General features: G+C 63.1%; 2 protein-coding genes across 13 annotated transcripts in view; one reads left to right on the forward strand and one right to left on the reverse strand.

Moving 5' to 3' along the window:
- Positions 1-120: 120 nt before the first annotated feature.
- Positions 121-4,205, forward strand: ARL6IP4 (ADP ribosylation factor like GTPase 6 interacting protein 4). 3 transcript variants are annotated; one of them, XM_030336431.2, is made up of 6 exons: positions 121-326; positions 586-759; positions 1,185-1,499; positions 1,583-1,700; positions 2,100-2,169; positions 2,249-4,205. In XM_030336431.2, the coding sequence occupies exons 2-6, from the start codon at positions 597-599 to the stop codon at positions 2,303-2,305; spliced, it is 723 nt and encodes a 240-aa protein (XP_030192291.1). In that variant the 5' UTR covers positions 121-326; positions 586-596; the 3' UTR covers positions 2,306-4,205. The 3 variants fall into 3 exon arrangements, with proteins under 3 accessions (XP_030192291.1, XP_030192292.1, XP_030192293.1); XM_030336432.1 differs by lacking the exon at positions 121-326 and adding an exon at positions 335-420; XM_030336433.1 differs by lacking the exon at positions 121-326 and having other exon boundaries at positions 427-759; positions 1,209-1,499.
- The window catches only part of PITPNM2 (phosphatidylinositol transfer protein membrane associated 2), a 143,834-nt gene continuing 131,704 nt past the window's right edge, over positions 3,742-15,871 (reverse strand). For 2 of the 10 annotated variants that reach the window (XM_030336419.1, XM_030336417.1), the window contains 17 exons: positions 15,585-15,832; positions 14,998-15,187; positions 14,754-14,873; positions 13,938-14,155; positions 13,303-13,481; positions 12,080-12,250; positions 11,392-11,541; positions 10,164-10,328; positions 9,313-9,474; positions 8,344-8,492; positions 7,911-8,027; positions 7,481-7,597; positions 7,231-7,379; positions 6,988-7,137; positions 6,443-6,626; positions 6,214-6,342; positions 3,742-6,112 (listed from right to left, as the gene is read on the reverse strand). In XM_030336419.1, coding sequence (XP_030192279.1) covers positions 5,789-6,112; positions 6,214-6,342; positions 6,443-6,626; positions 6,988-7,137; positions 7,231-7,379; positions 7,481-7,597; positions 7,911-8,027; positions 8,344-8,492; positions 9,313-9,474; positions 10,164-10,328; positions 11,392-11,541; positions 12,080-12,250; positions 13,303-13,481; positions 13,938-14,155; positions 14,754-14,873; positions 14,998-15,187; positions 15,585-15,832 — 2,922 coding nt within the window. In that variant the 3' untranslated portion in view covers positions 3,742-5,788. The remainder of the gene's footprint in view (positions 6,113-6,213; positions 6,343-6,442; positions 6,627-6,987; positions 7,138-7,230; positions 7,380-7,480; positions 7,598-7,910; positions 8,028-8,343; positions 8,493-9,312; positions 9,475-10,163; positions 10,329-11,391; positions 11,542-12,079; positions 12,251-13,302; positions 13,482-13,937; positions 14,156-14,753; positions 14,874-14,997; positions 15,188-15,584; positions 15,833-15,871) is intronic. The other 8 variants (XM_030336424.1, XM_030336420.1, XM_030336425.1 and 5 more) reach the window with 5 other exon arrangements.

Consider the following 15,871-nt stretch of genomic DNA (forward strand, 5'->3'; position numbering starts at 1 on the left):
CCGTTTCTCCCGCAGCCCTGGAAGCGGAACCTGGGGCTTCGGGACTAAAGGAGGCAGCCCCTCGCTTCCCAGCCGGACGGCCTCTGGGAGCACTGCCCAGGCCGGAAGTCGCCTCGCCGCCGCTTCCTCACGCGAAGGCGTGGCGCGGGTCGGGTGGTCATGCCCGATGGGCGGTTGAGGAAGGAACGGAGCAGCTGCGGGGACCTTCCCCAAGGCTGCGAGGCGGCGGAGGCCGCGCGGGTGGAGGACAGGAGCGCGCGGGGAGGGATTCGGGACGCACCTGGCAGCCGGGGACCGCGGCCGCTCCTAGGGGCGCCAGAGCGCCGGTGCGCAGGCGTGGAGCGGCCGGGCGGGGGCGAGCCCTTAAAGGGGTAGAGGATCCGGGAGTCGGCGCAGGACCCGAGGTCCCCGGGGGTCGGGGTGGGTGAGGATCGTGCGGTGGCCGCGGACCCCCTCAAGTCCCTGCCCCGGGTGGTGATGGGTAGTGGGCCCTCGAGAGCCAGGCCCCGAGAAGAGCCGCCCGTGGAGCCCAGTCTGGGGATCGGCTCTGTGAGCTTCAGTTTGAGCGTGTCTCCCCGTCTCCAGCCCGCGGCGCTATGGCTCACGTCAGCTCTCGCAAGCGCTCGAGGAGTCGAAGCCGGTCTCGGGGGCGAGGGTCCGAAAAGAGAAGGAAGAAGAGCAGTAAGGATGTCCCGAAGAGCTGCTCGGCTTCTAGATCCCAAGACCACAAGGCCAGCACCATCTCCTCTGGGGCGGAGGGTGAGGACCGGAGGGAATGGGAAAGGGGTGTGGGAACTTCAGGGAGGAAGCTGCGGGCAGGCCCGGGCGGGCGTCCCTGCATGGCTGTGAGCAGTGGTCAGAGGAGTGCAGAATGTAGGACCTCCGTATCCAGATCGAAAGACCTTCAGATTCTAGGGGCTGGGCCAGCCCGTTGTGTAAGGATTGAAGGGAGCACGTAATGGTGCTTTTTGAGCAGCAGGATTTGAGATAGGGGCTTGGCTGCCCTGCTCCTGGTCAAACAGCGACAGGGTGAAGCCCAGAAAGTGCCTCTCCAGGGAGCGCTGATCTCTGCTCTGGCTGGAAAGCCCGGCCTGGAGGGTCTCACCCCTCAGTAGTCCCCCTAAGCCTGCCACAGGCCAGAGCCAGGGGATAAAGGTTTACCTCTTCCCCTCCTGGCCTTCCAGCCTCACCTTCTCCCTGCATCACAGAGAGAAGCAAGCACAAGGCCCGGAGGAGACCACGATCCAGCTCCTCCTCCTCTTCTTCCAGTTCTTCTAGCTCTTCTTCCTCTTCGTCCTCCTCCTCTTCCTCCAGTGGTGGCCGGAAGAAGCGGGGGAAGCACAAGGACAAGAAGAGGAAGAAGAAGAAGAAGAAGAAAAGGAAGAAGAAGCTGAAGAAGAAAGGCAAGGAGAAGGCAAAGGTTCAGCAGGGGGAGGCTCTGCCGGGACCCTCGCTGGACCAGTGGCACCGATCAGCCGAGGAGGAAGAGGACGGCCCAGGTATGGTGCCTCCCAGCGTGCAGGAGGGGAAGGGCCCCCTCCCTGAGACCCAGCTGCCGACTCCCTGCCAACTCCCCTTGCAGTCCTGACGGATGAACAGAAGTCCCGCATCCAGGCCATGAAGCCCATGACCAAGGAGGAGTGGGATGCTCGGCAGAGTGTCATCCGCAAGGTGGTGGACCCGGAGACAGGACGCACCAGGTGGGAGCGCTTGGCAAAGCTCAGCCCCACACGCTCTGCACTCTCAGGAGGAGGGGCGACGGCTGCTGCGCTAAAAAGCCAAAGACAGGAGAAGGGCAGTTAACTCATTTCTGGGAGTTTTTAGGCTGTTCCTCCCTGTTGCCCAGAGCGAGCACTTACAGGGGCTGGAAGGGCCTTGAGGAATGTCTTCAAAGAGCCAGTTGGCCGGTCTGGTGGCAGACCCTACCCAGCTGCCTTTATCACTATCCCAAGGGTGGGAGAGAGGGAGAGGTGGGAAGCATCTATGTTCCACCCGCTCAGGGTAGCAGGGGCCTGCGCCCTGGCATCTCTTTGCCAGGTGGGTCTGGTTCTGTTGCTCTGGCATTAAGAGGCTCAGCCTCCTCTCCCCTCCTCCCCCAGGCTCATTAAGGGAGATGGCGAGGTCTTAGAGGAAATCGTAACTAAGGAACGACACCGAGAGATCAACAAGGTTTGTGTCACCCCTTTGCCCGGGGTCCACGCCCAGCTCTGTTTCTGATGGGTCTCCTCCCATGCGCTTTCTTCTCCAGCAAGCTACCCGCGGGGATGGCCTGGCTTTCCAGATGCGAGCAGGGCTGTTGCCCTGAGGGCCCTGCTGGCTAAGTGCTGGTGGCGTGGCCTGGAGACTGGCTTCAGAGTGGGCAGCAGGAAGCCCAGTGGGTGCTGTTTGCCTTTCCTCCTGCGGACTGGCCTCTGGCCCAGCCTCCTCTCAGATGCAGGGGGTGAGGACGGGGTCGCTGGCCTCATCAGCTCCTCCTGCAAGAGCGTCACTTCCCAAATATTAAATGTTCCCTGGTTGGAAACTTTGTTAGGTCGGCTTTTTGTGCTGAAGGGAGGGAAGGTTGCTACCCAACTTCCAGAGGACAAAGGAGGCCTATAGGACTTTTGGGGGCAAGGTGGGGTGTACCCTGACGTTCGTGAAGACCAGCCACCTTTGCTGTGCTCATCCTCCGGTCTGCCTGCTTAGACCAGACCCTGACCCTGACCCTCAGCTGAGTCCCAAACCCAGAGACGTGGCTTTTAAACCCCATCCCCTCAGATTTGGAGGGAGGCTGCTTCCTGCACTGTTTATTCTGCAGATGACAACCGCGCAGAGTCCTGGTGCTGGGGCCGGGCCGCCGGGGTGGGAATCCTGGCCCACGTTACTAGCTGTGACCTCTGTAGAGCAGAGAGGCTTTCAGCATCCACCTGGCTGGGCTGCTGTGAGGATGAACCGAGTTCATGCCCAGGAAGGGGCTGGGAGGAGGCCCGGTGCAGGGGAAGGCTGGCATAAGCGTACTGGTGTTACAGTCAGCGTAGCAGGCACTGTTGATTGGGAAGGACATCCTCTCCCCACCACAGCTTTAGCTCTGGGACAGGCCGTGCCCCCACCCCAGATCCCCTCCCCACCCTGTGCTCTGTGGTTGCTGGTGCAGTAAAGAGACCCAGAAGGAAGCCTTCCTGCTTCTTTAATTGGTGTAACAGACAACGACACTGTATACAGAGCACACTCAGGCCCAAAGGTGCAGGGAAAGCAAGGGCGGATGGGGCGAGTCAGGACACGGCTCACACACGGCCCAGACAGAGAGACAGGAGGGGCCGAGACGAGAAAACTAACGAGGTGGGGTGGGGGGGCGTGGGGAGTGGGGTGGTGGAGGGGCAGCTCATAAAGAGCTGGGAAAGTTGGGGGTGGGGTCTCTGCTGAATCCGTCTTTAGAAATCAAAGAGAAGGCAGGCGGTTGGATCTGGGGTGGTGGGCGGAGGCTCAGTGTGGGGTTGGGAGTGGGACTAAGGCTTCTACTCTAACAGGCCTGGGGTGGGGGTGGCAGTCAGCAAGGCCTGCCTCACCCTTTGGTTACGACTGGTCAGGCCTGAGCCCTGCAGCTCAGCACCCAACACTGTAAACATTTTTGGTATTTTTAAAGGACTCTGCCCTCCCTCTCTTAGTTTCTGAAAAACTGGTGCTTCCTTAAGAGGAGAATGTGCCAAAAGGAATCTTAAGGGAGGCAGGAAGCAGACCTGGATATAGAAGAGAGATGTCAACGGGGAGGGGGGGGCTGCCCATCTCACCATCTATGGCTAAGGGCCACTGGGAGAGGCCCAGGGGACTATTGCTGTTGTCCTTGGCATGGCTGGCGGCTGGGCAGGCAGGCAGGGAGTGCGGAGCCTGGGGGAGCTGCCCCCTGGGAGAGGCCGAGCCCACTGCCCACATGGCCTCCCCGGGCCAGGAGGCCTTCCAGCCTGTATTGCAGGTGGGCCCAAGGCTCTTCCAGGTGCTTCTCCAGATGGCTGGTCACCGAGGCAGTAGGCAAGATGGGGTGAGGTGGGACCAACAGAGAAGGAGGCACTGGCCACAGGGGCCCCTCGCTGGGGCTGTGATTGTCGGGCCAAGCGATTTCCCGCCGGGGAGCAGAGTGGGGGTCAGATATTGCACTTTCATTGCAACACTTACATTAAAACTTGGTCCATAAAATAATCGTTGCTTTATACAGAACGCCTGAAACAAAAACAAAAAGCTACATCTTAAATATGAACAAACCCTGAAGGTCCTATTCCTCCAGAAATTTTTCTCTGCACAAAATAAATAGCTTTCACTCTGTATAGACCCACTTTTGCAGAACATTTACACAACCCTTTGGCTGTACATATCTACACACGGGAAAATGTGAACATCAATCTGTGTGCCTCCCCATCCCAGCCTATGAGGCCCTGAGGCCGTATCCAGGTTGGCAGCAGCTTCTCAGAGTGGGAGCCTGGCCAGGCAGGCTCCCCCGCCTTGTAGAAGAAGGTAGAGGAGCAGTCGAAGGGCCGCCCGGAGCCGAGCGCCATAGCTGAGATCGTGGTCGGTTCTGGGGAGGGAGGGCTGATGCTCAGACCCAGCGTGCAGGACATCGTGGTCCTTGACAGGTGGGGAATGAAGTCGTGGCTGCCCGCCCTTAAGCTAACGAAGCAAGTTGTGGCTTCTTAGATTCGGCATCAAAACGGAATTGGCATTAAAAAAACTTAAGTGTGTGCCCATTCACCCCAGAGTAGAAATTCAGTGGAATTAATGGGGGTCAGGTGAGGCAGGGACCCCACACCTCACTGCGTGGGCAGGGGGCAGGGCCCCGGGACCCAGAACCAGGCTGGACTCCATCACAGTGCTGGGTGTTTTCATGTGGAGGGGCTGCGCTTGGTACTGAAAGAGTTAAGAAAAGGAAGCAGCCAAGGATTGCTCATTTAAAAAAACCTCATAGAAATCAGATTGGATAAGTAGAAAGGTGTAGAAACGCAGGAGAGCCGAGGCACGTGGCCTTGACCGATGGCAGGCGAGGAGTGGGAGAGGAGGCTGGGCCTGGCCAGGCCCAGGAGCCCGAGGCGTGGCTTCTCGGGAGCCGGCTCCGGGCCTCGCCAGCCTCGCTGCCAGACTGGGTTCCAGGTGGGGCAGGTGGACAGATGGGTAGGGATCCGGGGCTGCCACAGCGTTGGCGGGCCAGGCGGAGCTGCAGAAATTAAGATATGGCCTTTCTCTTCCTGCTTGCACAAGGATTTGCCACCCTGGAGCCTTCTGTGTGGCAATAGGTCCCAGATCAGCAAACGTTGGATTTTCATGCATGTCCACGAGTCTGTAGCCACAGGAGACGGTAATGGATCTCCACTCTCAAAAATCAGTGCAAGACCAGTGAGGTTGAACAGTTGAGTAACTAGAGTTAACAAGAAGCAGGCTGTCCCCCGTCGGAGTTGCTACCAAGTGGGAGGGGACCTGGGGGTCAGGGTGAGCTAGTGGATGGGAGGTGGCAGGCGGGGCCTGGGCCCAGGATGCTGGGAGGTCAATGCAGGGCAAGTGTCTGGGAGTGCCTTTCGGGCCAGTCCATGTGGGGAGTCCTGGTCCCTCTGTCATCCTGGGACAGGTTTTCCTGCAAGCTGGAACCCCTCAGACCCTAGGACATGAGGCAGGGCTGGGAGGGCTGTGTGGCACGGCCTATGTCCTCCGCCAGGCCCTGGGACAAGCTTGTCTCCAGCCGACATCGTGTGCCCAGGCCAGGCCTCCTGGCGGGGCTGGCCGCCCTGGCCTAGCACCACGGAGACCACAAGGCCTCGCTAACGGTGTCCTACTTGGGGCCCGCGGCTGCCCCTGGCTCAAGCCGGCCGGCCATGGTGCGGCCCCAACAGCCGGCCGCTACGCTCATGCTGCGTTGTCCCCGCTGCTCGACGTCCGCCTGGTTCTGTGTCCGCTCCTGCCGGTGGCCGGGCCCGCTGGGCTGGGCCGAGATGGTGCGGAGCAGGTGGTTCCGGGAGCGCAGGAAGTCCCCCTGGCCAGGCAGGCCAAAGCTGCCTTTTCGCAGTGCCATGCGGGTGGCCGCATTGCGGGCTGGCCGCGCCCGGTGGTTGTACTTGAGCTGGGCGAGGTGCGCCGCGTAGCCGTCCGTGATGAACTGCAGAGGAGGGCGGTGAGGAAGACGGCCGTCACCGGGTGGGCTGTCGGGGCCGCCCGCCCCCGCCTGCCCTCCCTGCCCACCACGACTTGCCCACCCACCTGGCACTGCTGCTGCAGCTTCTTGGTGGGCCGGCCGACGATGTAGATCTGCATGGGGGACAGGCTGATGGAGCTGTAGACCGCCACGTCCTTGGTGGAGCCGTAGGCCGCGTGCACGCGCAGGTGCAGCTGTGGGCGAGACGTGTGGGCGTGGCCCGGCTCTCCCACCCAGCTCCGCCCCCGCCCCCCCCCCCCCCCCCCCGCCCCGTCCCTGCCGCCTGGGACCCACCTCGGAGATGAGCAGCTTCAGGAAGTTGGCCTTGTGCCTCAGCGGGTCGTGCACCAGGCCGTCACAGAAGGACACCACGCCGTGGGGGAAGTTGTGCTGGGCCAGCCACGCCACCACCCGCTGCTTCTGCATGTCAGGCCGGCCAGTCACGTAGATGATGAGGTAGCCCAGGTCCTGCCAGTGCCTGGCGACGAGGGGCAGGACTGGGTGTCCCACGGCTGCCAGGTCTTCCCTCCCGGGCCACCCTGCCTCCTTGCCCAGCCGCAGGACACTGCATCTCTGGGCTCGGCAGAAATAGTAACAGCCACGAGGACGGTCACACAGGTCACACGGTCTGACGCCCTCTGTGGCAAGTACAACCGGTCTTGTCGGGAGCCCCACTTCTCAGGTGAGGAACTGAGACATCAACATTAAGAGGTCACCCGGTGAGCTGCTGGTGGTGCTGACTCCGTGAGCCCCTGCTCTGGTGCCCAGAGCCCTCCCCAACTTGGCCTCCAGGAGCTTCCTGCCCGAGCCCACCCACCGTGCCCTTGGGCGTCACTCACCGCACCACGTCCACGGCCCCGGCCCGCACTTTTGGGTCACTGCCCATGATGGACACGCTGGCAGCAAAGGAGCCATCGATACTGAAGACCACGAACTCCGTGCCCTTGGGCAGCACGGTGATGTAGCTGTCGGCAAACGTGTGGTCTCCCCTGGGAGGGGGAGCTCATCAGAACCCACCAGACCCTCTTCTTCCTGCCCCAGAGGTGGCCGGCCTGGCCTGCTCGCCCCCCAGAGGCACGTACCTGACCACCATCTTGATGGGGTAGACACCCACACCCAGGCGGTGGGTCTCTGGGATGGTGTAGGAGACCCGCCCGCTGCTGTTGGTCACCAGCGTGTCTAGGTACAGCCACTCGCCCGAGGGCGGCTGCATCATGATGTGCACATCCACCTGGGGGCCGGGCAGGCTGGTCACGAAGGGGCTGGGCCCTTGGCCTCCCCAGCCAGAGGGAGGCAAGGGTAGGGGCTCCCGCAACCTCCCCACGTCCTTACCTTCTCCCCAGTCAGGGTGACCATGTCCAGGGGCCCATACATGAACCGGCCCGTCAGAACCTGCGGGCCGTCCTCGTTGGCGACTGCGTCATTGATCCGGTGGTTGGCGGTCACGTTCTGGGGACGGGAGGAGCGAGGCTGGGTCAGGGTAGGGGATGGAGGGGTGGCTGGGATCTCCTGGGCCTGGTGGGTGGGCACGGGCTTAAAGCAAGATGGCCCAGGTTCAAGTCCAGCTCAGCCACCTGCCCTGCACGGCCTTGGCACATCCCTGTCTCTAAATGGGGCAACAGCTCCAACCTCACGGACTGAGGATTAAGTAACACAGCACGCTTCTCTGCGACTTGGTTTCCTCATCTGTGATATGGTGTCTTCTTTTGAGGATTTAACAGGACAACAGCCTCGGGGCCTGGACGCCCAGAGGCCTCCTCACCCGCAGCTTCACGTGGGTCCTCTTGCGCTGCCACTTTTCTCTCGGCTTGGAGGGGGTGAACACGGAAACCTCTTTGCCGTCCAGCTCCAAGATGCTGGAATTGTCATGCCTCATGACCTGGGAGGGAAGAAGCAGGCCATGGGGCAGACTCAGGAACCAGAAACGCAGGAGCCTGTGCGGGGCCGTGGGGGCACTATTCAACCCACTACAGTCTGCCTCCTGGTCCTCCCCAGATTCACATGTCTCATGAATGTGCAGTAACAGCCGCCCCATCCCCGTGTCTGCGAGGGTTCCTCCATCCTGCTTGCTCTGGGGTCTGATGGGAGCACGCCCCCCCCCCCCCCCCATCTATGAAATGGGGCCATGTCAGCGGTGGCGTCATCTGGTCCTACTTGCAAGGCCCTAGTGCTCCTAGCGCTGGGCCCCAGGATACCTGTCTCAGCAGGAAGGAGACTACATCCGTTGACTCCCAGTAGCTGGCGTGGAAGAGGTGGGGCAGGGCCACGGTGGGGAAGGCTGTCAGTGCGTCAGGGCAGTACAGGGCGTAGTCGATCCGCTTCTGGCCCCACCACTTGGCTGCAACTGCCAGGAGGGATCCTTGACCGGGCTGGACCTCAGGAGGTTCCCAGGCCCCGCAGGCTTGGCTCAGCCCGAAGACTAGACCCTCCTTTGACCAGGGAAAGGGGTGCAGCCACAGCGAACCTCCTCCCCCCTGGCTGGGTGACAGAGGGGGAGCAGGGAAGGTGCAGGACCCCAGGACGGTGCACAAGCAGCCAGAAGGCCCTGGGTGCGGGGGTGGGGGAGGAGCGTGTGGAGTTAGGGGGCTGGGGACAATCCCAGGCTGGAGATGATAGGTCTATCCCTGGCCCTGTCGCTGATCCTGTTGACCCCCTGCCCTGGGCCCTGCTGCTGTCCTCTCCAGGCTCTCCTGCCCCTCCCCCCCACATCTGCCCTGCAGGCCTCAGGCTGGTGACAGGCTTTGCAGAGGTGAACCCCGAGGCAAGGCCTGCCGTGAGCAGCAGGCTGAGCTTCACGGCCTGGGTGTGAGTCCTGGTCCCCATTCGGGGCTGGGAAACCCCCTAGCTCCAGAAAAGGGTTATCAGATGCCTTTCTGCTAGGTTCACACAGACACTTGGTAAATGGTGCCTGATGGGGGTCAGGGCTCTTGTGAGTTCTGCCTGCGGCCTGCCACATGGGACAGGCAGGCAGTCCCTTGGCCATCACCCCCCCAGTCAACCCCTCTACGTCCTCCCCAGACCTGAGTGCTCCCAGCCCAAGCCTCTAGCTCTCAGGTTAGGCCACAGAGCGTAGGACCTGGCGGTGAGATGTGCTTGGAAATGGTGAGTGACCCCAGTTAGAGGAGGCGAGCGTGTGTGGGCAGAGGCCATGTGACGCCCGGTACCTTCTCTGATGTCCAAGTCGGGGAGGTGGGGGGCCCACTCCAGGCTGGGGCTCCCCTGCTGGGCCTGTGGGTGGGGGCCCAGGGTAGAGGGGGGTGGGGGGGGCAGGGCGAGCAGAGACAGGCGCCTGACGCTGGGGGTATGGCTGAGCGACCCTGGGGCCTCTGAGAAGCAAGAACAACGAGGAAGGGGTCAGTCACGCCGGGCCCACCAGGAAGGACACTGGGGAGAGTGCCAGGCTCCCTCCTCACAGAAGGACGCCCACGCCAGCCTCAGCTCAGGTGCCCCTGAGCAGGCAGGCAGGCAGGCAGGCAGGCAGGCAGGCAGTCACATAGTCGAGGAGGACAGAGTGGGCGGCTGGCCCTGGCGAACTGAGAGGGGGTGACCTGGGCTCCACTTCCAGCTGCTGAGAAGCTTCTGAGATGGGCAGGAGCAGCAAAGGAGCGGCCGCAGCGAGATCTCGCCTCTCCAGCTCCCCTCAGCTGCCCCTCTGGTTATCTGGTTCTGCTTGCTTGTCCAGAAACAGCCCACAGCTTCCTCCTCCGGGAGCACCGGGCCCTCTGGGGTTAGGACCCCTCTTCCCGGGCCCGTCGCCTCCCAGCTGCCGGGATGGTACCGCCCATCTCGTGCCGCCTGGACTTGGCCCCGCTGGGCTGCCCCGGCCATCCCCCCTCCCTCGAGTCCGCTACGGACATCTGGGATTGTTGTAGGCGTTTAGCGGCATCCCTGGCGACTGCCCGCCAGGCACTGCCCGCTATCTCGGGGTGGTGCCGGGGGCGGGAAGGGTGCAGACCCCTGCTATGACAGAGGGGAGGGCCCAGGGAACGCGGGCCCTGGGTGCTGCTGCACTCACTCTGGGCAATGCTGGATGCTGTGTAGCTCTCGGCCATGCCCGACACCTGGCTGGCGATGCTGATCTCACTGGCTCGGCGGAAGCCTCGGGTGGCGGGGGCTGTGCCGGGCGAGGAGGGGGCTGCGTGCTCTTGAAAGACTGTGCTGTGGGTCTGGAGTGCGTCCGCTGTGGGTGGACAGGGACCAGAGAGGCCAGTGGGTAAGACAGGCACTCCTCCTCCAGCTCAGCACCCCCACCCCCACCCCCGGCGCCCTGAGCAGTGCCCGGTGGGGAGGCAGGGCCCGGTGTGCCCTGGGCTGGGCGGGCAAGGCCGACCCCTCCCACTGCAGACGAACGGTGGCATCTGAGCACGACTGGCAGTGAGGGCAGGCCCAAGCATGCCGGGGCCTGACTGCTCGGGGCTGACAGGGCAGGGTATGGAGCCGGGGCAGGGACGGACAGACGGACCGACACAGACACAACAGGTAGGGAGGCAAGGCGGCCAGGCTCAAGCCCCCCCTGGCCACGCTTCTTACCCAATACACAGCTCCTGATCTCGTCCAGCCCTCCCAGCCTCCCGGGCTCTGCCCGGCCAGGTGTGACCCGCGGCCCCCTGCAGCTGGGTTTGAGGGGCACTTACAACAGGGGCCCGAGTGGTCTCCCAGGGGCACCCAATGCTGGGCACTGAGGATGAGGCAACACCCCTGCACGTCTCCCGCATGGGCCACACTGAGCCCGCCCTGCGTGTGTGTCCGGGAACAGAGGCAGGTGCTGAGGGCTCACCTGGGCCCTGGGCTGAGGGCAGGGCAGAGCAGGGAGAGCGGGGCTCAGCTAGAGAACTCACATGCAGATGGGGACTCCCTCAGGGAAGGTAAGGAGTGGGACCCTGAGTATCAAACCCTCCCAGGACCAGAGGTTTCTCCTGGGGAGCAGGTGGGATGAGGCTCAAGGTTCCACCCCATCTCCTAGCTGCCCCCACCAGCCTCACAAATGGGAGACAGAGCCCTTGGACTGACGCCCGTGCTAGGTGTCCCTGGGAGAGCCGGTCCCCTCTCTGGGCTCCGAGGCTCCGAGGAGCCTAGGGAGGAGGGGCCGGGACCTGATCCTTAAGACTTGTCCTGTCTGGTCTCTGTGGGATGCCACTAGGGTCCCACGGGCTCCAAGTGGCCAAGGAGGGCATGGGAAAGCCCCTGGGGACCAGCAGTCAGCCAGCGAAGCAGACGCCACCACGAATGGGGGTGTTACACACACTCAGCACAGTCCGGGCTCGGGCGGGGCCCGTCTTGGCAGGTGAGCGCGGGAACGGGGATACTGGTTTCCAGGAAGCCGTCTCCTGGGGGGAGAGGGGCCAGGGGCCCACCCTCTAGGACCAGCTCGGGGTTTCTCTGCACTGTCTCAACTGGAGGCAGACGGGAGAGAACAGACGGGACAACAACAGACACTCTCGTGGGCAGTCCAGACGTGCTCCTCCGACAGACACGTGGGGCTCCTTCAAGACCAGGACGTGACAGGACACACTCGAGGGTGGGGCGGGGGGATGGGGCCTTCTCGGGGAGGGTCGGGAGCGGGCGATGGGCTGCCTTCACACATGTTCCCTGCTCAGACCCACTCTGCAGCCCCTTCCCATCCTGTGCCCCCTCGCCAGCCACTGCCACGATGGGTTCTCGCACGGTCCCTCCAGGTCCCCAGCTCTGTCTTGGGCAACAGGGTGGGAATCTGGGTCCCAGTCTGCCTCCTGGCACCTGGGGTGAGGCCCTGACCTGTGAGGCCACGTCATTCCTCCCTGGCTGGGGTGTGTGGGGCTAATCCCCCCCCCCCCCCCCACCTGGTATACCGGGGACCCAGCTTCCGAGGAGCTCGGCGCAGGCTGTGACTTCCCACCCGGCAGGGGCCCCAGGAGCGCCCCGCCCAGGGCCCAGGCCCCCCGCGGGTCTCACCCAGCAGCGTGGAGCAGCCGTCCCCCAGCGGGTAGCGCTGGTAGCGGGGGATGCTGAAAGGCGGCAGGGCGTGGAACCTCCGCTCCAGCAGCGGCTCCAGGCGGGAGGCCGACGGGTCCGCGGGGTGGAAGAGGTTATAGACTTGCTGGCAGGCTGGCCGCAGCTGGAAAACTGGGGAGGGCAGGGGTGGGATCGCAGAGCCCTAAGGAGGCTGGGGTCCGCAGCACGAGGGGTGGGGGGTCCGGAAGCATCCAAAAGCACGTCTCTTGAATTGGGGTCTGACCGTTTACTAACCAGGTGTTCTTAAACTGAGCGGAGTGGATGCAGCCCTGGCTGTGAGGTGGGGCTGCTACTCCACGAGTAGATGTCTCACTTTAAACACACACACACACACACACACACACAGTTACAGGTGCTGTATCGTCTTCGAGCTCCCCTCCACCCCCCATTTGACACAAAAATGTCGGCGTTCTTCATTCCAGCACTGCGAGTCCTACCCGACCCTTTAACGGCTGCAGCCCCCTCCATGGACAAACCGTTACAACGATTACAGATAACGTTGCCATAATGTCACTGTTCCTAAGTCTCTGTCCACTTACATATATATAAGCCAGCGCTTACTTGCTCTTGGGCAAGTGTCTACACCCTTCTGAGCCTCGGGTGACCCCTCTGTGACCTGGGGATGTAACACGAGCCCTGCAAGTCTCCACTCCCGTAAGGATGTCAGGGCTCCCTGGCCACACTGGCTGACCCCTGGGGCATACAGTGCAAGGATCCTTGCTCTGATAGGCTGCTCGGTCAGTAAGTCACCCTTTCCTGTCCCTGTAGCCATGAGGAGGGGCTCTGGAGCAGCGTGCTTGCGGCCCTTCTGAAACTGGGAAGCGAGGCACCCAGGAGGATCTCTTCCTTAGGGGAAGATCTTGGGCCCCAGAGACTGGGTCCGTCCCTATCTGATCGCGGGGCAGCCCTTTCGCTTCTGGACCTCAGCTCCCAGAGGTGCCTTGAAGATTAAACAGCAGGGGCCAGGGGCTGGAGGCTGGAGACTGAGCTGCTAGAGTAGGAGCAAAGGGGAGCAGCGAGCCTATGCTGGGGAGGGCAGAATGAGGCAGGCTGATGCAGGAACGGGCCTGGGATGTGGCCATGGCCTTGTGACAGGGCTCCACTGAGACCCTCAACCCAGCTCATACACCCCCTGCCCTGCCCTGCCCCTGCAGAGCTCTCACCATCCAGGGCAGGGATGACAGTCTTCCTCAAGGCCAGGACCAGCCCCAGCGGGCACCCGAACAGGAAGAGGTCTGAGATCTCAAAGTCAAACTTCCCCGCAGCCCCCGTGCCGTCCAGCATGGTGGAGCTGCTTGAGTGGCGGGAGCTGGGCTCATTCCTCAGCACGCTGGCGTGGAGGCTGCAGACGGGGGGTGGGGTGGGGTGGGGGGGTGGCTCGTGAGGCGGCACCACAGCCCTTCCTTTCTCAGCATTGGCTTGCCCTCAGTCTCCCAAAGGAAGCCCCCGAGGGGTCATCAGGCCCAAACGAGCCTCGACCCCTGTGTTGTCCTGCAGATGTGGCCACCTCTGGTGACAGCTGGTCCCAACCTCCCTAGGGATGCCACTGCCTTTGGAACAGCTGTCCCTGGTCAGTTTTGCCCCCTGACTGGGCTTCACCCCTGGACAAACTGTCCCCTTGGGCTCAAGATGGCCCTCGCTTGTACAAGACCCCAGAGGCACCCAACACTCACGTTGGCCAGCAGCCTGACCTGGTTGACAGCCTCAAACCTGGGTGTGCCTCCCTCTTGGAGTCACCCCTCCTCACCAGGCCATGGGCCTCACGGTCTGACCCTTGGGTCCCACCGGCCTCACCCACCTGGACAGGAAGGCCTGGTGCTGCTGGATGGTGTCCAGCTCATAGGTGGACGAGTCACTCCTCTTTCGGGGCAACTGTCTTTTGGGGTCTTCGACACCATTGCTTCGGGGGATATCAATGTTGCTGCGGCTCAGGTGCCGGCTGCTCTCCAGGCCACCGCTGCCACTGCCGCCATGTGCCGCATTGACCAGGGTGCCCGGGGACAGCAGGTCAGTGTCCTGGAACAGCCCCATGCAGGCTCACTGCCCGGTGGCTGCTGGCCTGGGCCCTGCTTCAGTGTCCTCCCTCCTGACTCCGGGCCTACTGGCCACTGCCCAGCCAGCGTCTCACCCACGCCGGAGAGGAGAAAGCCCTGTCTCCTAGTCGTGCCACTGTCCCCCCCAACCCACTGGCCAAGTCCCAACAGCCTTCATTCCTGCCTGAACTGGCTACCCGGATCTTCATGATCTCCCACTGATCTCATCGCCTTGCTCGGCCCACCCAGGCCATTTGCTCCTGTGCCCCAGGGACGTCGGATCCTCTCCCCTGCTGGGAAGTTCAGAGGAGCCGCCTGCCACACCTTCCAGGACCAGACCCCAGCTCCGCGCGGTGCGGACCTTGCTTTGCACCTGCCGGAGCCTCATGTGCTCTAGGCTTGGTCCTGCGACAGCTGCTCACCTGCCCCGTGCACCCACCCCGCCACCTCTGGGCACCCGTACTGGAAACCTCTGCCCTTCCCTTGCCTTTACCGCAGCCCTGGGGGATGTTTGGGGCTAAAGGGTGACACAGTTTCTATCCCGGGGTTCCCCTGCTCTGGGGGCCATGAGAAGCTGATACCTGCATGCTGGCCACGCTGCCCCGGCGGCTGCTGCTCTGACTCTCAGACACTGGCTGATTGCTGTAGCATAAGGCATCGAAGGCCAGGATGCCCCCGACGCAGTCCCCAATCAGGCAGATCTACAGGGGGAGAGGCCCCAGAGGCCTGAGTGCCCGCCCTGTTTGCTGGGGTGCCGGCCAGGGAGAGCCACCACCTCTTGCCCTGCAGGGTTTCTGTCTTCCCTTCCTTCATCCCACGACTCACCTGCCCGTTGAAGGTCATGCCCTCCTGGGACTTGATGAAGTCCCCGTAGGCAAGGTTGGCCCGCTGAATCACCGTGGCAATCGCCTCCTGGTACTGGGGTGAGGAGGTGGCCAGCAGGGGCAGGGCGGCCAGGGGGATGTGGTCCTGGCTGCTGGACAGACAGCCTTCATCGTGGCTGTAGGGGCTAAGGCTGGGGGAGGGGGCCCGGTCAGAAGAGAGCAGGAGGCCTCAGCTCGGCCCAGTGGGCCCCTCTCCCCGGCCAGGGCAGCAGGGCTGGGGCTGCCTGCCACCTGAGGGCCTCCGCTGTGACTCGGCAAACCTCACGGGGTCACTTGTGGGCCAGGCCTTGGAAGTTTGAGGCACAGGGCGGGGGAGTAAGGCCCTCTGTCCCAGAGGCGGGTCAGCGTCTTCCACGTCACAGACAGGGCAAGTGCTAGTCTCCTCTGTAAGCTCAGCCATCTGTACAGGTTTTGCCACCTCCAGACGGAAGGGGCTGGATGCCGAGTCTGGACATCTAGACGGGGGTCCTGACACTAGGGGAGAAGCCTGACCCTCAGAGCCAGGTGGTCTGGGGCCTATGCACTCACTTGGAGACGAGGGCAAAGGCATCAGAGCAGATGGGCGGGCAGGGCACCAGGCGGATGGCGAGGTGGCCCAGGGCGCTGGGGTAGTGCACACGCATGACGGTGTCGAACACGGTGGCGATGGTGTTGGCGTCGCCCTGCTTGGAGCTGGGGTCCCCGGCACCCGTGTCCAGGATGGTGCCTCCGTGCAGCAGCAGGAGCAGCACGTGGATCTTGGAGGCTGGCGCAGCCAGGGGTGGGCTGACCTCGTCCTGTGCAGGTCAGTGGGGGGAGGGGGGGCGTGGCATCAA

The sequence above is a fragment of the Lynx canadensis genome, chromosome D3, assembly GCF_007474595.2.
Source record: "Lynx canadensis isolate LIC74 chromosome D3, mLynCan4.pri.v2, whole genome shotgun sequence".
NCBI classification, from domain to species: Eukaryota; Metazoa; Chordata; class Mammalia; order Carnivora; family Felidae; genus Lynx; species Lynx canadensis.

Excerpts from the sequence above, each read along its gene's own strand:
- ARL6IP4 (XM_030336431.2), top strand. The coding sequence starts at position 597 with ATGGCTCACGTCAGCTCTCGCAAGCGCTCGAGGAGTCGAAGCCGGTCT. Across the intron at positions 760-1,184 it reads CATCTCCTCTGGGGCGGAGG|CCTCACCTTCTCCCTGCATC; the intron begins GTGAGGACCGGA and ends CTGGCCTTCCAG. Across the intron at positions 1,701-2,099 it reads CCGGAGACAGGACGCACCAG|GCTCATTAAGGGAGATGGCG; the intron begins GTGGGAGCGCTT and ends CTCCTCCCCCAG.